Source organism: Rhinichthys klamathensis, unplaced genomic scaffold (genome assembly GCF_029890125.1).
Source record: "Rhinichthys klamathensis goyatoka isolate OS25496 unplaced genomic scaffold, OSU_Roscu_1.1 h1tg000209l_1, whole genome shotgun sequence".
In the NCBI taxonomy this organism is placed as follows: domain Eukaryota; kingdom Metazoa; phylum Chordata; class Actinopteri; order Cypriniformes; family Leuciscidae; genus Rhinichthys; species Rhinichthys klamathensis.
The window spans coordinates 2,761,028-2,777,571 of NW_026606734.1; the positions used below are offsets into that span (position 1 = coordinate 2,761,028).

At 39.6% G+C, this 16,544-nt stretch overlaps 1 long non-coding RNA gene and 2 gene segments (V, D, J or C); 1 reads left to right on the top strand and 2 right to left on the bottom strand.

Moving 5' to 3' along the window:
* Positions 1 to 4,152: 4,152 nt before the first annotated feature.
* Positions 4,153 to 4,738, bottom strand: LOC130097026 (immunoglobulin kappa variable 4-1-like). The segment is given in 2 exon segments: positions 4,153 to 4,495; positions 4,582 to 4,738. Coding segments are annotated over 2 exon segments (378 nt in total).
* A 1,358-nt stretch (positions 4,739 to 6,096) lies between these two features.
* On the bottom strand, positions 6,097 to 6,668 carry LOC130097025 (probable non-functional immunoglobulin kappa variable 6D-41). The segment is given in 2 exon segments: positions 6,097 to 6,440; positions 6,524 to 6,668. Coding segments are annotated over 2 exon segments (378 nt in total).
* A 2,255-nt stretch (positions 6,669 to 8,923) lies between these two features.
* LOC130097028 (uncharacterized) lies at positions 8,924 to 13,781 on the top strand. Its single transcript, XR_008808253.1, has 3 exons — positions 8,924 to 9,024; positions 9,705 to 9,861; positions 13,597 to 13,781. It is a non-coding gene; the product is annotated as an uncharacterized LOC130097028 (long non-coding RNA).
* Positions 13,782 to 16,544: the final 2,763 nt, after the last annotated feature.

Below are 16,544 nucleotides of genomic sequence, written 5' to 3' on the forward strand. Positions count from 1 at the left end.
TTCATTCAGCGCTGTGTTGTGGTTGCGCTGTGTCACTTGACAAGCAATGACGCGTCACCATGAAACATTAAAGTGAGTGACAGGTTCTAAATAACGGTCGCCTAGAAAAACTCACGCTGGGGGATCAGTTAGAATAGTTTAAACTTACTTGTGAAAGGGTTAATGGCTACTTTAGCTATTACATTAGCTAACTACCAACTAACATTAACAAATTGACAAGCACTTACTGGGCAGAATGGCTCTTCAAATGACGGACGAAATTGGAGGTTGTCGTCTGGCTGTCCGCAATGTTAATGTTGTAGCCTATGTCTTGCAAAGCGCTGTTCGTCTTTTGCCATCGTGTGAATAATTCTTGAAGCCGAAAGCAATGACCCTCGGTACCCCTCCGGCTGACATTTTGATGCGATATCTGATCTAAGTGGGCGTGGTGTGCGTAAGGTACGAGGTATGACTGATGATAGTGTCGTGATCAACTTTAAAACATTTTTTTATATATATTTTATATTCAAACTGAAAACATGATGTGATTAACACTCAAGTCATTCAAGTCATCGTGTCTCAAGTCAAGTCAAGTCCCGAGTCTTTAACTTCCAAGTCCGAGTCAAGTCTCAAGTATTTCATTTTATGTCAAGTCAAGTCACAAGTCATAAAAATAGCGACTCGAGTCGACTCGAGTCCAAGTCACCAAGTCACAAGTCCCCATGTCTGATCAAAGTACACCAGGTTTCAAAATACTGGCTATTGTTGACATTACAAAAACTGCATATACTTTTATGTTTCAGTTTTACAGGTATTTGCATGCAAAACATGCAATCCAACCTTTTTACACTAAATTTCTTGGTTGGAAACTGTATGTCCACATGTACAGTAATGTTCACATTCAAAAGCATTCTAGTAAAAAGCAAATCAGTTTTTTGCCCTTTACTGTTTACAACAGGAGGTACAGTAGAAACACGGTATGATAGAACAGAAAAAGTTTTACAGTATTGCTTACAAAAAAAAGCACAAAATTACTGTATCTAAACTCTGCGATCTTCAGGGTTAGGCCACATGTTTTCATCAAATATTGCTCTCCTGCACCTCTCACTGCACCTCTCACTGCATCTCTCACTGCACCTCTCACTGCTCCTGCATCTCTCACTGCATCTCTCACTGCACCTCTCACTGCTCCTGCACCTCTCACTGCACCTCTCACTGCACCTCTCACTGCATCTCTCACTGCACCTCTCACTGCTCCTGCATCTCTCACTGCACCTCTCACTGCATCTCTCACTGCATCTCTCACTGCATCTCTCACTGCACCTCTCACTGCATCTCTCACTGCACATCTCACTGCACCTCTCACTGCACCTCTCACTGCTCCTGCACCTCTCACTGCACCTCTCACTGCTCCTGCACCTCTCACTGCATCTCTCACTGCATCTCTCACTGCTCCTGCATCTCTCACTGCTCCTGCATCTCTCACTGCACCTCTCACTGCATCTCTCACTGCATCTCTCACTGCACCTCTCACTGCACCTCTCACTGCACATCTCACTGCACCTCTCACTGCTCCTGCACCTCTCACTGCATCTCTCACTGCTCCTGCATCTCTCACTGCTCCTGCATCTCTCACTGCACCTCTCACTGCTCCTGCACCTCTCACTGCTCCTGCACCTCTCACTGCATCTCTCACTGCTCCTGCACCTCTCACTGCATCTCTCACTGCACCTCTCACTGCTCCTGCATCTCTCACTGCACCTCTCACTGCATCTCTCACTGCACCTCTCACTGCACCTCTCACTGCACCTCTCACTGCACCTCTCACTGCTCCTGCATCTCTCACTGCACCTCTCACTGCATCTCTCACTGCACCTGCACCTCTCACTGCACCTCTCACTGCTCCTGCATCTCTCACTGCATCTCTCACTGCTCCTGCACCTCTCACTGCATCTCTCACTGCACCTCTCACTGCACCTCTCACTGCACCTCTCACTGCTCCTGCACCTCTCACTGTACCTCTCACTGCTCCTGCACCTCTCACTGCACCTCTCACTGCTCCTGCACCTCTCACTGCATCTCTCACTGCTCATGCATCTCTCACTGCTCCTGCATCTCTCACTGCTCCTGCATCTCTCACTGCACCTCTCACTGCATCTCTCACTGCATCTCTCACTGCACCTCTCACTGCACCTCTCACTGCATCTCTCACTGCACATCTCACTGCACCTCTCACTGCACCTCTCACTGCACCTCTCACTGCACCTCTCACTGCTCCTGCACCTCTCACTGCACCTCTCAATGCTCCTGCACCTCTCACTGCATCTCTCACTGCATCTCTCACTGCTCCTGCATCTCTCACTGCATCTCTCACTGCACCTCTCACTGCACCTCTCACTGCTCCTGCACCTCTCACTGCATCTCTCACTGCTCCTGCACCTCTCACTGCATCTCTCACTGCATCTCTCACTGCACCTCTCACTGCATCTCTCACTGCACCTCTCACTGCACCTCTCACTGCACCTCTCACTGCACCTCTCACTGCTCCTGCATCTCTCACTGCATCTCTCACTGCATCTCTCACTGCTCCTGCACCTCTCACTGCACCTCTCACTGCATCTCTCACTGCACCTGCACCTCTCACTGCACCTCTCACTGCTCCTGCATCTCTCACTGCACCTCTCACTGCACCTCTCACTGCTCCTGCATCTCTCACTGCTCCTACACCTCTCACTGCATCTCTCACTGCACCTCTCACTGCATCTCTCACTGCATCTCTCACTGCTCCTGCTCTTCTCCCTGGGCCCCTTGCTCTTACTCTTCCTCGTCCAGACATTACAGTGTTTGTCTTTTTCTGTTTCTGTTTCCAAAAACATCACTCCTCAAAGTCCTAATTTTACTGTATAAGTGTCAATGTAATAGAAAAAATTGGGTAATTTTGGGTTGGCCCAATTTACCCAACATAAATCAGCTGTGTGTCAATTATTCAATTGTTTGTTTATTATTTTGCTGAGATATATTGTTTTTGAACTGATATCATTGCAGCAGCAGAGGTTTTTATACTGTATCTAAGGTTTGGAATATTGTTTTTGCTATTGTGGGATTGTGTGTGTTAACATTCGCAAATACTACAAAAACAATCCATAATTTTGTTGGGAGGTATATCTTGTCTGTTAAGAAAATGTAAGCATTGTGGAAATGTGTTCACTAACTGCATATTGTGTGAAAACGAATGTGTGAATGGTATGGCCACAATAGACCGATGCTGTGCTAATTGTGTTTAGAGTTTTGAAAATGTGACAACTGGTTGGACAAACGCTTGTTAGCGACTGAAAAAAACTGTAAAGGGCAAGGTACCTAAGATGAAGGTGGAGTTTGGGGAGGTGGAGGGATACTAGAACAGCTGATGCTAGGGAGAGGTAAGCGGCTGCTTATATACTCAGGCTGTTGATTGAAAGATTAGATTGGCTCACTCCTCCCTAACTTACGTTTAGGAACTTCATTAAATGTCGTCTACTTGCTCAAATAACCAATGATTTCAGTAAAACATCAGTATTTCACCTTGTAAAAAATAACAGTGCAGTTTCCACACAATGAAGCGCTTTATTTCAGTGACTGAGGAATAACATCTTTCTGAATGTTGAAGTGTGTTTGCTGGAGACTGAAGTGTGTGTGAGAGATCTGTCTTCTGCTCGTGTGAGACTCAGACGCATCGCAGGATTAATAATTAATGATCCAGAAACAGTGAATGGTTACAGACAGACGGATCGTGGGACGGCGGAGCGTCTGATCATGTTAAATAGTGTTTCTCTCTTTCACTGTCAGTTTGCTCTGAATCAAGTTACGTAATCTGTGACTCTTGTAGATGATGATCTAAACAGCGGCTGAAGATGTTTAATAAACAATTAAATTCAAGCAACAGCATGTTTATGATTCACTTTACAGTATGATTGTATGATTAAGAAGAAAAAGAATCATGCTTTATAATATTAATGAAGTGCAAGTACAACTTCATCACATGAAGTGTGTGTGTGTGTGTGTGTGTGTGTGTGTGTGTGTGTGTGTGTGTGTGTGTGTGTGTGTGTGTGTGTGTGTGTGTGTGTGTGTGTGTGTGTGTGTGAAAGTGTTTGAGCAGCTGCAGTTTCAGTTCAGACTCTGACTGACGGAGGTTTTTGTACGACTCTTTATCACTGTGTGAACACATAACCACTGTGATAACTCAGACAGTAATAATGTCCAGCATCTTCAGTCTGGACTCCACTGATGCTCAGAGTGAAATCACTGTTAGATCCACTGCCACTGAATCTAGATGGAGTTCCTGACTGACGGATTTTTACATAACGAATCAGGAGTTTAGGAGCTTCTCCAGGTTTCTGTAAGTACCAGAATAAATAATCATCCCCATCACTATCCCTGAGCACATCTGTGCTGGTTTTACATTTGATATTCACAGTTCCTCCTGGTTGTTCTGCTGTTATTGAGGGACTCTGAGTGACGGTGATCTGTCCTCTACACTCTGAAACACACAACAAGAAAATACACTCAAAACTTTGACAATATACTTGAAGAAATGAATTGATATCAAACTTGTGCTCCACAAACCTTGAGCAAACGCTGTGAGAGTCCAGATGAAGATGATGATGAAGGTCATGTTGATGAAGATTGTTGTGTGTGTCAGTGATGAAGTGTTAAACTCACAGCACTATAAACACTCTCACACACTGAAGATCTGATCAATATGCAAACACACTCCACATCATTTCCCTGAAGACAGTCACTCAATAACAGACACAACACACAATTACTGAAGTGAGAACAGAGTAGAAATAAACGTTTTTCATAATATTGTATCCTCTACAATAGTCAAAATGTTAAAGATTATATCATTCAATTCAGTTCTGATCACATCTACAAGACCAGCTTCAGTATATTAATCTGAATATCTGAATATGAGCAGATCCGGATCCAGACTCAAATCACTGAAGGTTTTCTATAGTAAAGTTCAGATTTAAACTTCAGCAACGGCTCCACCATACAGTGTACAGCGAGACATTTAACATTATTTACAGGCCATCACTTTTACCAATAACTGGAATAGAATTGAAAAATATATATTTTGCTATATATTTCTATTCATCTTTTAGTCTGCCTTTACAGTGCTTTAATGTGTTACTATTATAACATGTCACATCCATGCAGAGTGAATCCAGCATTTATATGTAATGTCACTTCAGAAACTTTGCAGCGCTGGCCGTCGGTTCTCTTAGCAGAATAAAAAACTATAGTTTTATTCAATGGATTATATAATATGTAGCCCCGAAAGCGAGACAAGACTTCACTGAGAGACTTGGAGAATATTTTTTACTGTAGTTGGAGTGAAATGTCGCTGTTAATTCCCAAATTTTACACCAAATCCGTGTGTGTTCCTGGAGTTTATGAACATGATCATCACACACACGAGTCTCTGTCAGTCATCGAATAACTGAGTTTGATTGTGAGTCTCACAATGTTTATAAAATACATTTAAAAAAATAGGGTGACATATGCTGTTTTTGGTTAGTATACAGCTCCTGTTGGGTAATCTGGTCTTTATTTTTTAAATTAAATTAAATTAAATTAAATTAAATTAAATTAAATTAAATTAAATTAAATTAAATTAAATTAAATTAAATTAAATTAAATTAAATTAAATTAAATTAAATTATTAGCTAATTCCTCCATACATACATATTAATATAAATTATTATCAGCTCTGATGTTGAGGGATGTGTTTATATGATGCTGTTAATATATGCATTATGAGGGATTCGTTTAATAAATCCATCGACATTGTTAGGCTATATGAAATCATAAATGCAGAAAATCAAAAATGTGGTGAAGGATTGAAGAATATCCACTGAAGTGAAAATCAAAAGTGACTGAATTTCTACATGAAGGATGTAATAGGAAACAGGAGAAATATGACTTCTATAAAATCACAATCAAAAATGTTAAAAACTGATAAAGCTAAACAAAATGATGTTCAGTAAGATCATATTGAGTCGTGTGTCTGTGTGTGTGTGTGTGTTTGAGCAGCTGCAGTTTCAGTTCAGTCACTGTGACTCTGACTGACGGAGGTTTTTGTACGACTCTTTATAACTGTGTGAACACTGGATCACCACTGTCGGTCACATGGAAACTCTGACAGTAATAATGTCCAGCATCTTCAGTCTGGACTCCACTGATGCTCAGAGTGAAATCTGTTCCTTCTGATTCTCCATTCCCACTGAATCGACTGAGACTGTCATCATAGAGTTCATCTACCAGCTTAATGATGAGTTTAGGAGCTTCTCCGTGTTTCTGCTGATACCAAGCTAAACCATAGCCAAATATCCCAGCATCAGTTTTACACTCTATAGTGGCTTTTTGTCCTTCAGAAACAGTCACAACTTCAGGCTGAGTCACAGTGATTCCTCTGGATGCTGTCGACAACAACATTATATGAGTTTCATCAAATGAAATGAACATTAAAGACTCAGAAATGACGAGCTTTGACTTCTGTTACCTGGAATAAAAGCTGTCAGAATCCAGATGAAGCCGCTGAAGAGATTCATGGTGTGTGTTGGGTTTGTACCGTGGTAAACAGCCGTATGTTATAAAGTGTGTGAGTCTGAAGGCTATAAACACTCGGAGAGCTGAAACACGTGCCGATGCAAAGTGACTCTCTGAGCAAAAACCAGCTGGAGGAAAACACACATGAACATGAACATGCAGACGAAACTGATCCAGTTTATGCCTTTAATGTGTTTTATTCTCATGATCAATGAGTGTGTTTTCACTTCTTTACAAGTTTAGAAATCATTTCTTCTTTATTCTGCATGAGTCTCTGGTTCAGAGTTCAGACTTTCTGATGAATCGAGTGACAGAGTTTCATCACTAAAAGAAACAAGTATTTCACTGTGAACTCCATGAGAGGTCAAAGGTCATTCCAGAGGTCACAGGTCATCAAAACTTATTCAAATGCTTTGAGAAACACACGATCATTTAGAAACTCTCAATTTAGATGTGTAATGATCAGAGTCTTTCTGGTTATATTATTTATTTAGATTTAATAGTTTTCATGCATTAAGAGACATTTAGAGACGATGAGGCTGTTTTTGTGAAAGTCACTTCAGTTCAATAATCATGATGTTGAGTCTCATATCAGTGTGTGTGTGTGTGTGTGTGTGTGTTCACTTGAGTGTGACGGAGGTTTTTGTACGACGCTTTCACTAGAATGAAACACTGTGGTGGACTTTCGGTGGAGGAACTAAACTGACGATCAGTAAGTCTCTTCTATTCTCTAAAAATGATTTATTTTTTATTTATTTGTTTTGTTTTTAGATTATTTTAGCAAGCATTTGGCAAAAAGATTAAAAAAATTAAAAAAGAGTTTAAATAAAAAAATAATAACTGCAATATTTCATGGCGAATTTGATTGTTTCACAATTTCTTTAAATTTGTCTGTTATTTTACAAAAAATGTGTATATTCCGTGAGATTTCATCACGTTTATATTTTTTTATATATTTCAAAGCATATTTCATATTGTTTTCATATTGTCTTTGCACATGAGTAATTTCATATATTAAAAGTGCTAACATTCATTGTTTTTTAATATATTGATTGCAATATTATTGTAATATTATATTGAATGTAGTTTGTAATACTGTTATATTTTCTGCCATATTCAGGCTTTTTTAAAGTACATAATTGTGTCCATAATTCTTGGTAAATTTAACTGCTAATACTTTTTAAAATCCATGACACAAAAGTTTGATTATACGGATAAAATAATTATATTTTTTAGGCGTCGCCATCGGACAAATAGAAAGATTTGAAAAATTCATCATTTGAACTGAAATTTGCTGATGATTATGATTGTGAGAGTCTTAAGAATTTTTCAAAATACAATTAATAATGAAATGATTATTCAGAAAATATCAAATTACTGTAAGATTCTCTGTATATCATGTCTGCTTTACAGAACTGATTTATATTTAGAATTACATTATACATTTTTGAGTATTAGTGAATATTGATTTAACTGAGAATATTTTAAACTGAATTCAGGATATTTGTGGTTTATGAATGAAAGCAGTTATGTGGAATTTCTGCAAAGATAGATTTTTTGTGATTTCTACTACATGACCGAGTCTGACATCTAACTAACTGTGTGTGTGTGTGTGTGTGTGTGTGTGTGTGTGTGTGTGTTTGTTTTTATCACATGGTGGGGTCCTCAGCATGTTAGCACACTCACAAAGTGGGGACCAAAAACATGGTGGGGACCAATTCCCCGGTCCCCACAATGATTTGGTTGTAATAGTCTCAGGAGGCGTTGCTGATATGCCTAGTGCAGTTTTTTTCTAAATCCCCACCATGAGCATATACCTGATCTCCGAGTGTAAGTGTGTATCGCAGCGCTGCTCTTTAGCGCTCCTGCAGTATGTTCGCGGAACTGCATCCTTAAGCACACGTGTGACGTAAGACGCACATTTCACCAACTGCTCATGCGCAAAACAATCGCTTAATCGAACGAGTCACGTTTATTGGTGTCAATCAACGGGATTAATACATTTTTACAGGTAATTAGCCTATTTTTAATGTTATATTCGATAATTAAATAAAAATACATAACAAGTTCGAATAATTTCGAAAGATTGTTGAATTACATGACCTAATGGAGTTTTCTAATGAGGTGTAATTGATGTTGGTCGTTGACTGTCGTTGACTGTAGCGAATATACTATTTATAAACTTAAATTGCATGTCAGTAGCAGCTATATATAATTTAAAGTGTATATAACGCGTGGTGTAGTGTGTCCGGCTAATGCTAAACGGCGGGAGATTTAAGCGAGCGGAGCGGCCTTCGTGATCGTGAACCCCGGGGTGACGCTGAGACGAGCCTGGCTTCTACATCACCATGAGACGGAGGAGAATTAGACCAGCAAAAGATGCCGAGGACCATGTTATCAATGCCACTGATAAGACCGACGCACTGGAGGCTAGATACATAAATGATCATAAAGGTAAGTTTTTAGAGTTTATAGTTGTGAGTTGATTGTAAAGATATGGTTTTATTATCATACTACGGAGCTCAGCACATGACGCGGGTAAAATGTATAGCGCTATGGCGGCCATGAATTAGGAACACGTTCCAACAAATTTAATTTGATTAAACAGCAGGCAACAGATTAGTAAATCGAGGTTATGAATAAAGGAGTCGAATTAATTATATATCTTATCTGTATAGCCCGCATTAATGAGTACGGCTCCTTATTGTAACTATCTTAACTATGGTATGGTAAATTCACAATTTGTTACTTTCCACAGATTCTTAACGATGATATTTTATGTCATAAATGACCCAATACTATAGTAACTATGATTCTTTTTAAAAGTATGGGCTCTGGGGTCATTTAAAACCTAAAAATATGAGGGATATTTTAAAATTGTGATTATTTTTTGTTTAAAAAAAATCAGATTACATATAATTGATTTTTTTTTTTAAACATTTGAGCAGTTTTGCAGTAAATTGTCAGCAGCCTTTAGTTGTCTTGAAGGTGTTCTCTGAGATTCATTGTCAAAAAGGTGTAGAACCCCTGGTTAAACTATTACAGAAGTTATTTATAATGGGCTAACCATCAGTGTATTATTAAATGTATAGAATGGATTGTGTCAAAACATTTTATTTTACCCTTTTTTTCAGGTCGTGGAGTGTTTGCATTGGCTCCTTTTAATAAAGGAGATTTTGTTGTTGAATATAGGGGGGAAATGATTGCTTTAATCGAATCTGAACGCAGAAGAGAGGTCAATCAAAATACTGTGTTTATGTTTGACTTCATCTGGCAAAACAAGAAGTGGTGGTAGGTTTTTAAAGTAGTTAAATTTTTTTAATTTACATGTATAATTTTTTTTTTACATTTCTTTGTGATCATGTTCTAATTAGGGCTGGTCCGAATATCATTTTTTGAGCTTCGAAGCTTCGGTAGTAATGAACATCGAATATTCGAAGCTTCGGAATCTCTATAGCCTAAGGCGCCATTCACATATAGCGCCTAAAAACCCGTAGAAAACGCTAGGCGCGCCGCGTTCTCCTTTTTCCAAAGCGCTAGGGCGGTTGCGCTCCGGAGGCGTTGCTAACGGTACTGATCCACTTGTCCGTGCGACACTTCAGTCGCGCCGCGCTCCGCTTTATTCCTATGGGTGACGTCACGCGACTTTAACGCGCCCGCAAAGCATCCCGGGAAGGCGGCGCTTCATTTGAAAAAATGCTGCGCGTCCAAAAGCTGGCCGATGCCCAGCTTTATGCAAATGAATCCGTCAAACGCGAAGCGTCTATCCAATAGAAGTAGAGCACATGGAGACGGGGGAAGTCTCTCGCAGGTCCTCTGTTCTAGACTGGCCGCTGGGTCAAAACCCCGCCCATAGCAGCAAACTTGAGGAACGCCCATCAACGTACAAATGTGGGGAGGCGTCGCGACACCACGCTTCAGTCGTGTCGCACAAGTGGATCAGTAGCGTGAGCAATCAAAGCGCTTGCGGCATTCTGAAAAGTTGAGATGTTTTTATCTCGATGCGGCGCTTTGAAAAAACGAGCGCGTCGCTTCCATTATGAGAGCGCATCCCGCGCGCCTACATTTGAAATAACGAACTTGAGCGCGCAAAAGACGCGATATGTGAACTATAGGCCCTATGTCTGTCTGTCCGTTTGCATTTTGATTATTTCGAGAACCGTTCATCCAAACGACTTCACAAGGGAGTGCAGTGTCGTATTTGGTGCAATATAGATAGACAGGCGAGACGCGACACGTTCAGAATTAAAAAACTTTTAATAAACTACAGAACAGCGCGAGCGGGTAGCGGCGAGCCTCACGCGAGCAGAGCTTATATGCTCCGAGAACGAACACTGCATTAGTGATTATAAAACACACACAAAGATCTTTTAACTTAAAGCTACACTGTGTGATTTTTACCCCCATCTAGCGGTGAAAAGGTATATGACCATCCAGTGAATATTAGTTTCTGTTCCTCTCAATTCCGATTTCGTTTTAACTCCTACGGTGGCCAATGTAGTCCAAGATTAACATGGCTTCCAGTTTGACCTCGTCCATGAGTGTTCCTTCAAGTGATGAGGTTATTTTAGAAAACTATTATAATTTGCAGTAATTTAATTTGTCAGGTAACATATAGGTTATGACATCTATGTAAAATGAATAATAGTTTTATGTTTTCGTTATTTTTTTACCATTTCATTGCTAACATAAGTTATTAGGTTCCCAGGCGAATGCAAGCTAATCTTAGTAAAGTATATAGCGCCATTAAAATATTAATCACATGTTATCCGTCATAGAACACGGATTTATGTTACAAGGTAAACAATACTTTTCATCATTGACGCGAGGAAACCAATCCTAGATGTTGTTCTAGCGTTATGCACAGCACACCATGATATAATTAGCCAAGTAACAATAAAACTGCCAATATACACAAATAGGCTTAATTAACGTTACCTGTCGAGAAGAAAGCAGGCAACGTCTGCGTCCTTTTTAAAATCGTTGCTCGTCATGAGCTCTTTCCATCTTGGAAAGGCCACTCCAATATTTACTTTTGTCTTGTTGATTTGCCTGTTGCGTTGCCGTCTTAATTTTAATTCTTAAAAAACGTATCAGGCGACTCTGATACGTATCCTCGAGAATAAGAGTGATCCTCCATCAGCAACAGACTTTCAAAAAGGCTTTCAGGTGTTTATATATCAGTCTCAAGCAATCCCCCTCTTCACATTCGACACGGTGCCATCGAGTGTTAAAACGCGAAAGGCGAAGCTTGAATTAACGGGTATGTCCCTCTTTGGCTAATGTACTTTCAAGATGGAGGGGGACCGACATTAGAACCCCTCACCCGTATGTATTTTCAATGGCATATTATACACTCACGAGAATACTTTATTACTTGAACGAAGTAAATATACATTAATGAGCACATATATTTTTGAAATAACTAAGTGTTTTTAGCTAAGAATAAACTAAAAAAGTTACACAGTGTAGCTTTAAGCAATATTTTTAATAAGGTATAGTCTTATAATATTTTTCTAACTGACAAAGTAGATTTAAATAAATAAAAACGAAATTTAAATAAAAAAAACGAAATCTAAATAAATAAAAACGAAATTTAAATAAATAAAAAATAAAAACGAAATTTAAATATAGAAAAACGAAATTTAAATAAAGAAACAAAATTGTGACGTCCCAGTAAAATCTCAAAGTCTCCTATATTTCGCAGTAGATTAATTTAGATTGATAATAACGGGTAAAAAGGATAATACATTTTGTTTCTATTTTCCACAGTGTCAAAGCAACGCAGCTTAACCCAAAATACAAGCTCGGGCATCAAACTCCGCTGTTCTGCGCTATAGCCAGAGAATACTCCCGTTGCAGGAACACTTTTAGTAGTCCAAGAAGCAGCAAATATATTTATTAAGTAGCTATAACGAAGTTATGTTAAGTATTATATTTCACCAGATTTTAGAGTGTAAAACATATTCAAGCACGAATGAAAACCGTTTCGAGGGGGATGCCAGGTGGTGTTAGCCTGACTTCGCCATACTCATATTCTAGAAAGAATGTGAGTCTGATACTGCTCCATTGGGCTGTGATTATGGGGCTTGTTTCAACCGAACCAGAAAAGAAAATGCCTCTGCATTCAATTGGATAGACCTACAACCAATCAGAGCAACGGAGTAAATGACGCATGTTTTTCATTCATCTTTCCGACCGACAAATGCCTTGATCGCGGTTCTCTGTTCCTCTTTTAAAAGCAATACGCTGTCGATATCTTCTATAACAGACGCGATGGCGGAATATACACGATTATTGTTTTTTCATAAACAAAGTTTGGGAGGAGCACGTTTAAATAATCAATCCAATCAACTTGTCATCAAACAATACCATGTCTAACGTTACCCTATCAGCATGAGAGGAAGCATATTCACTCTAACTCACCGAACACTCCTCTACAGTTTTTCAGCATCCCTCCACCACCCCGACTCCTCACTCTTGGCTTGTTCTTTCACAGCCAGGAATACGGGGGAGTGCTCTGGGTTCGGGCCGAATACCGATCACGGAGCCCTCTCCTCGGACAGCACGTCATATACGCATTTATTCTATCTGACTCATTTGTAAGTGTGAACTCGTGAAATCTCAATTCTCCAGCGGCAGAACTTTGTTGTAAACGAATTCAACCCAAGCGCTCTTTGGTGATGTGAGGATTACATAACTGCACCTCATCTGTCAATCATCGTATAAATCCCGCTCTGGCAATTTGATTGGTCCGACCATTTTTTGACTGATCATAATTACTCCTCAATGGATCGAGTCCAGACCGAACTTCAAAAATTCATGTGGGCGGGGTTCGGGCTGGCAGCCAGGCTAAGGTGGTGTGCAAAAAAAAAAAAGAGAATGTTCGAATGTCACATTTTCCAATCGAATACCAACCCACCGAACGAATATTCGGATATTCGGGTCCAGCCCTAGTTCTAATTTGTGTCTTGTTATGGTTTGTTAGGCTAAACCTTCATATAAATTTCATTTTTTTTTTTTAAGCATTGATGCAACTCATGAGAACACCACGCTTGGCCGGCTCGTGAATGATGATTACGGGAATCCAAATTGCATAATGAAAAAGGTTATTGTCGAGGGAAAGCCACATTTGTGCCTTTTTGCAGCAAAATACATCATTCCTGGAGAAGAAATCTCATATGACTATGGAGGAAGTGACTGGCCTTGGAGAAAGGTTTGATCAAATTTGGCTACTTTTCTTATTTTTACAGTTATGGGTGTGTCTGTCTATCCATCTATCTCTCTATTAGTAGGGCTGTGCTAAAATATTGATACAGCTAACTATCGGAATATATTATTTTTTTTAAAATAAATAAAAAATATATATATGATGATGGCGCAGTGGATAAGACACATGCCTTTGGTGTGAGAGACCCGGGTTCGAATCCACTGTGAGACACCAATGTGTCCCTGAGCAAGACACTTAACCCCTAGTTGCTCCAGAGGCGTGCAACCTCTGACATAAATATAGCAATTGTAAGTCGCTTTGGATAAAAGCGTCAGCTAAATTAATAAATGTAAATATATACATTTCAGGTTTTAAACGGATTTAAAATGACATTAAAGCTGCCGTCGGCAACATTTTTTTGATCATATTCAGTGAAATCGACACTATAATCCGACAGAACAACATACATAAAGTGGTTTTAGAAAAAACCCAGAGCTTCTAACTCCACCTGGAGCGTGTTATTTGTTTCGCAAAAATCCACCGCTCCCGGATCATCGGGTCCAATCAGCGCAGGGGGGTGTGAGATCTGACTGTCAATCACAGATCGGGCACACGCCACCCCTCGCGCACGTTACAATCACATGCACACGCCTGAAATTCGCGCAGTAACGAAGAGTGATGGCGGATGAGACGGGCGCGTTCACAGAAAATCTGGTGCACACGCACTGACGGGCATGAACTCGGTGGGAGGGTATTCGTTGATAGTGGGGGAGGGGCATGAGAGTTGTAAACATTCAAAATTTTGCCTAAGTCCACTCAATCTGCCAGACCTGCCGACTGCAGCTTTAACATTTCATCAAATCCCTCTGTGTCAAACGACCTCCTCAGTTCCTTTAGATCATGTTAAAACCTGTTCTGCCTACAACGCTACGTTACATCAAGCAATATTCCAATAATTTATATAACTATAATACTTTATATAGGGCCATTTTGCATGAGTAGTTTCACGTTTAGTACATTTTGCTTACTACTAACTTGCTTAATACTATTTTAAATATGTAATTAATAGGGCTGGGTATTGTTAGGAATTTCACAATTCGATTTCGATACTTGAGGCTTCGATTCGATATTGATTTATTAGCTTCGATATCGATTCAATAATAAGTAAATGCACAAGTAATTAAGTACCTGAGTATATTTTTAAATAATGTGTGCAGTATTACCAATGTGTAAGAACAAATTGACCCCAGCATGTTTCCTGTCATGGTTTATTTAGCAGAACAAACTGTACAATATTGTACGTGTGTTGAATACAAACCACAACTGTAACAAACGGGTGCTTTATTAACACCGCTATTATAGGCTATTTGCAAGGATGATGAAGACATGACCATAAAGAACTGCTCTGGGGATTCTGTAACAACTGCTGGTGTTTCACGACGTACAGTTGAGGTACATATATATTTAATATCTGTCTCTCTGTCCATCTCTCTCTATCAGTCTGTTCATCTCTTTATCTGTCTGTCTATCTATCCATCTCTCTATCAGTCTGTCCATCTCTCTCTATCAGTCTGTCCATCTCTTTATCCGTCTGTCTGTGTATCCATCTCTCTCTATCAGTCTGTCCATCTCTTTATCTGTCTGTCTGTCTGTCTATCTATCCATCTCTCTGTCTGTCCATCTCTCTATCAGTCTGTCTATCTGTCTGTCTATCCATCTCTCTATCTGTCTGTCTGTCTCCATCTCTCTATCTATCTGTCTGTCTGTCTATCCATCTCTCTGTCTGTCCATCTCTCTATCAGTCTGTCTGTCCATCTATTATATTTGGTCTTGACTCTTACACAGTTTCTAGTGTATTGTACTTAGTGGGGACCTGTAGTGTCTCAGGAATGCCATATAAACCCCTCTGTGATACACACACACACACTTCCTACAGGTTTAGCGTAGTGGGGACCTTGTCTGATGAGTAATCAATTATAACTAATTTTTTTTAACTCTTTTATTATAGGCTATTTGCAAGGATGATGAAGACATGACGACCATAAAGAACTGCTCTGGGGATTCTGTAACAACTGCTGGTGTTTCACGACGTACAGTTGAGGTACATATATATTTAATATCTGTCTTTCTCTCTGTCTGTCCATCTCTCTCTATCAGTCTGTTCATCTCTTTATCTGTCTGTCTATCTATCCATCTCTCTATCTGTCTGTCTGTCTATTAGGGCTGGGAGATATGTAAAAAATATTTTATCGATAATCGTCTTAAAAAATATTGCGATATCCGATTATATCGTCTGCCCAAGCCCCGCCCCCTACACGCCCCGCTGGAGACAACACTACCGACATAGGCCCTACACCGTTAACACAAGTCATTTTGAGTTTGGCTGCACTTTATCTACTGATAGCCTGCGATTTAGTTGGTTTAATTTAATGATTGAAACATTAAATGTTTTACTTTGGTTAGTTTGAGCTTAAACGAGCATAAAACATTAGCTTTGCTTGTTATGTTAGTGTTGCTAATAATTTCCTCACTGTTCTTATTGCATCTGTGTTTGAAATGAATTTTGTTTCGCGAGGAGAAATGTTAAATACAACTGAACAGAACAGAACGCAATTTGGTGATTGTAAGAAAGGTGAATGCATGTTGATGTTATAAGGTGTCTTGCCTTGTTTTTCATAAGATCCGATTTTCTCTCTTTTTTTTGGCGGTATCGCTGATTTAATGAGCCTACGTTTAATTTCCTAATAATGTGTTGCGCTGTTTT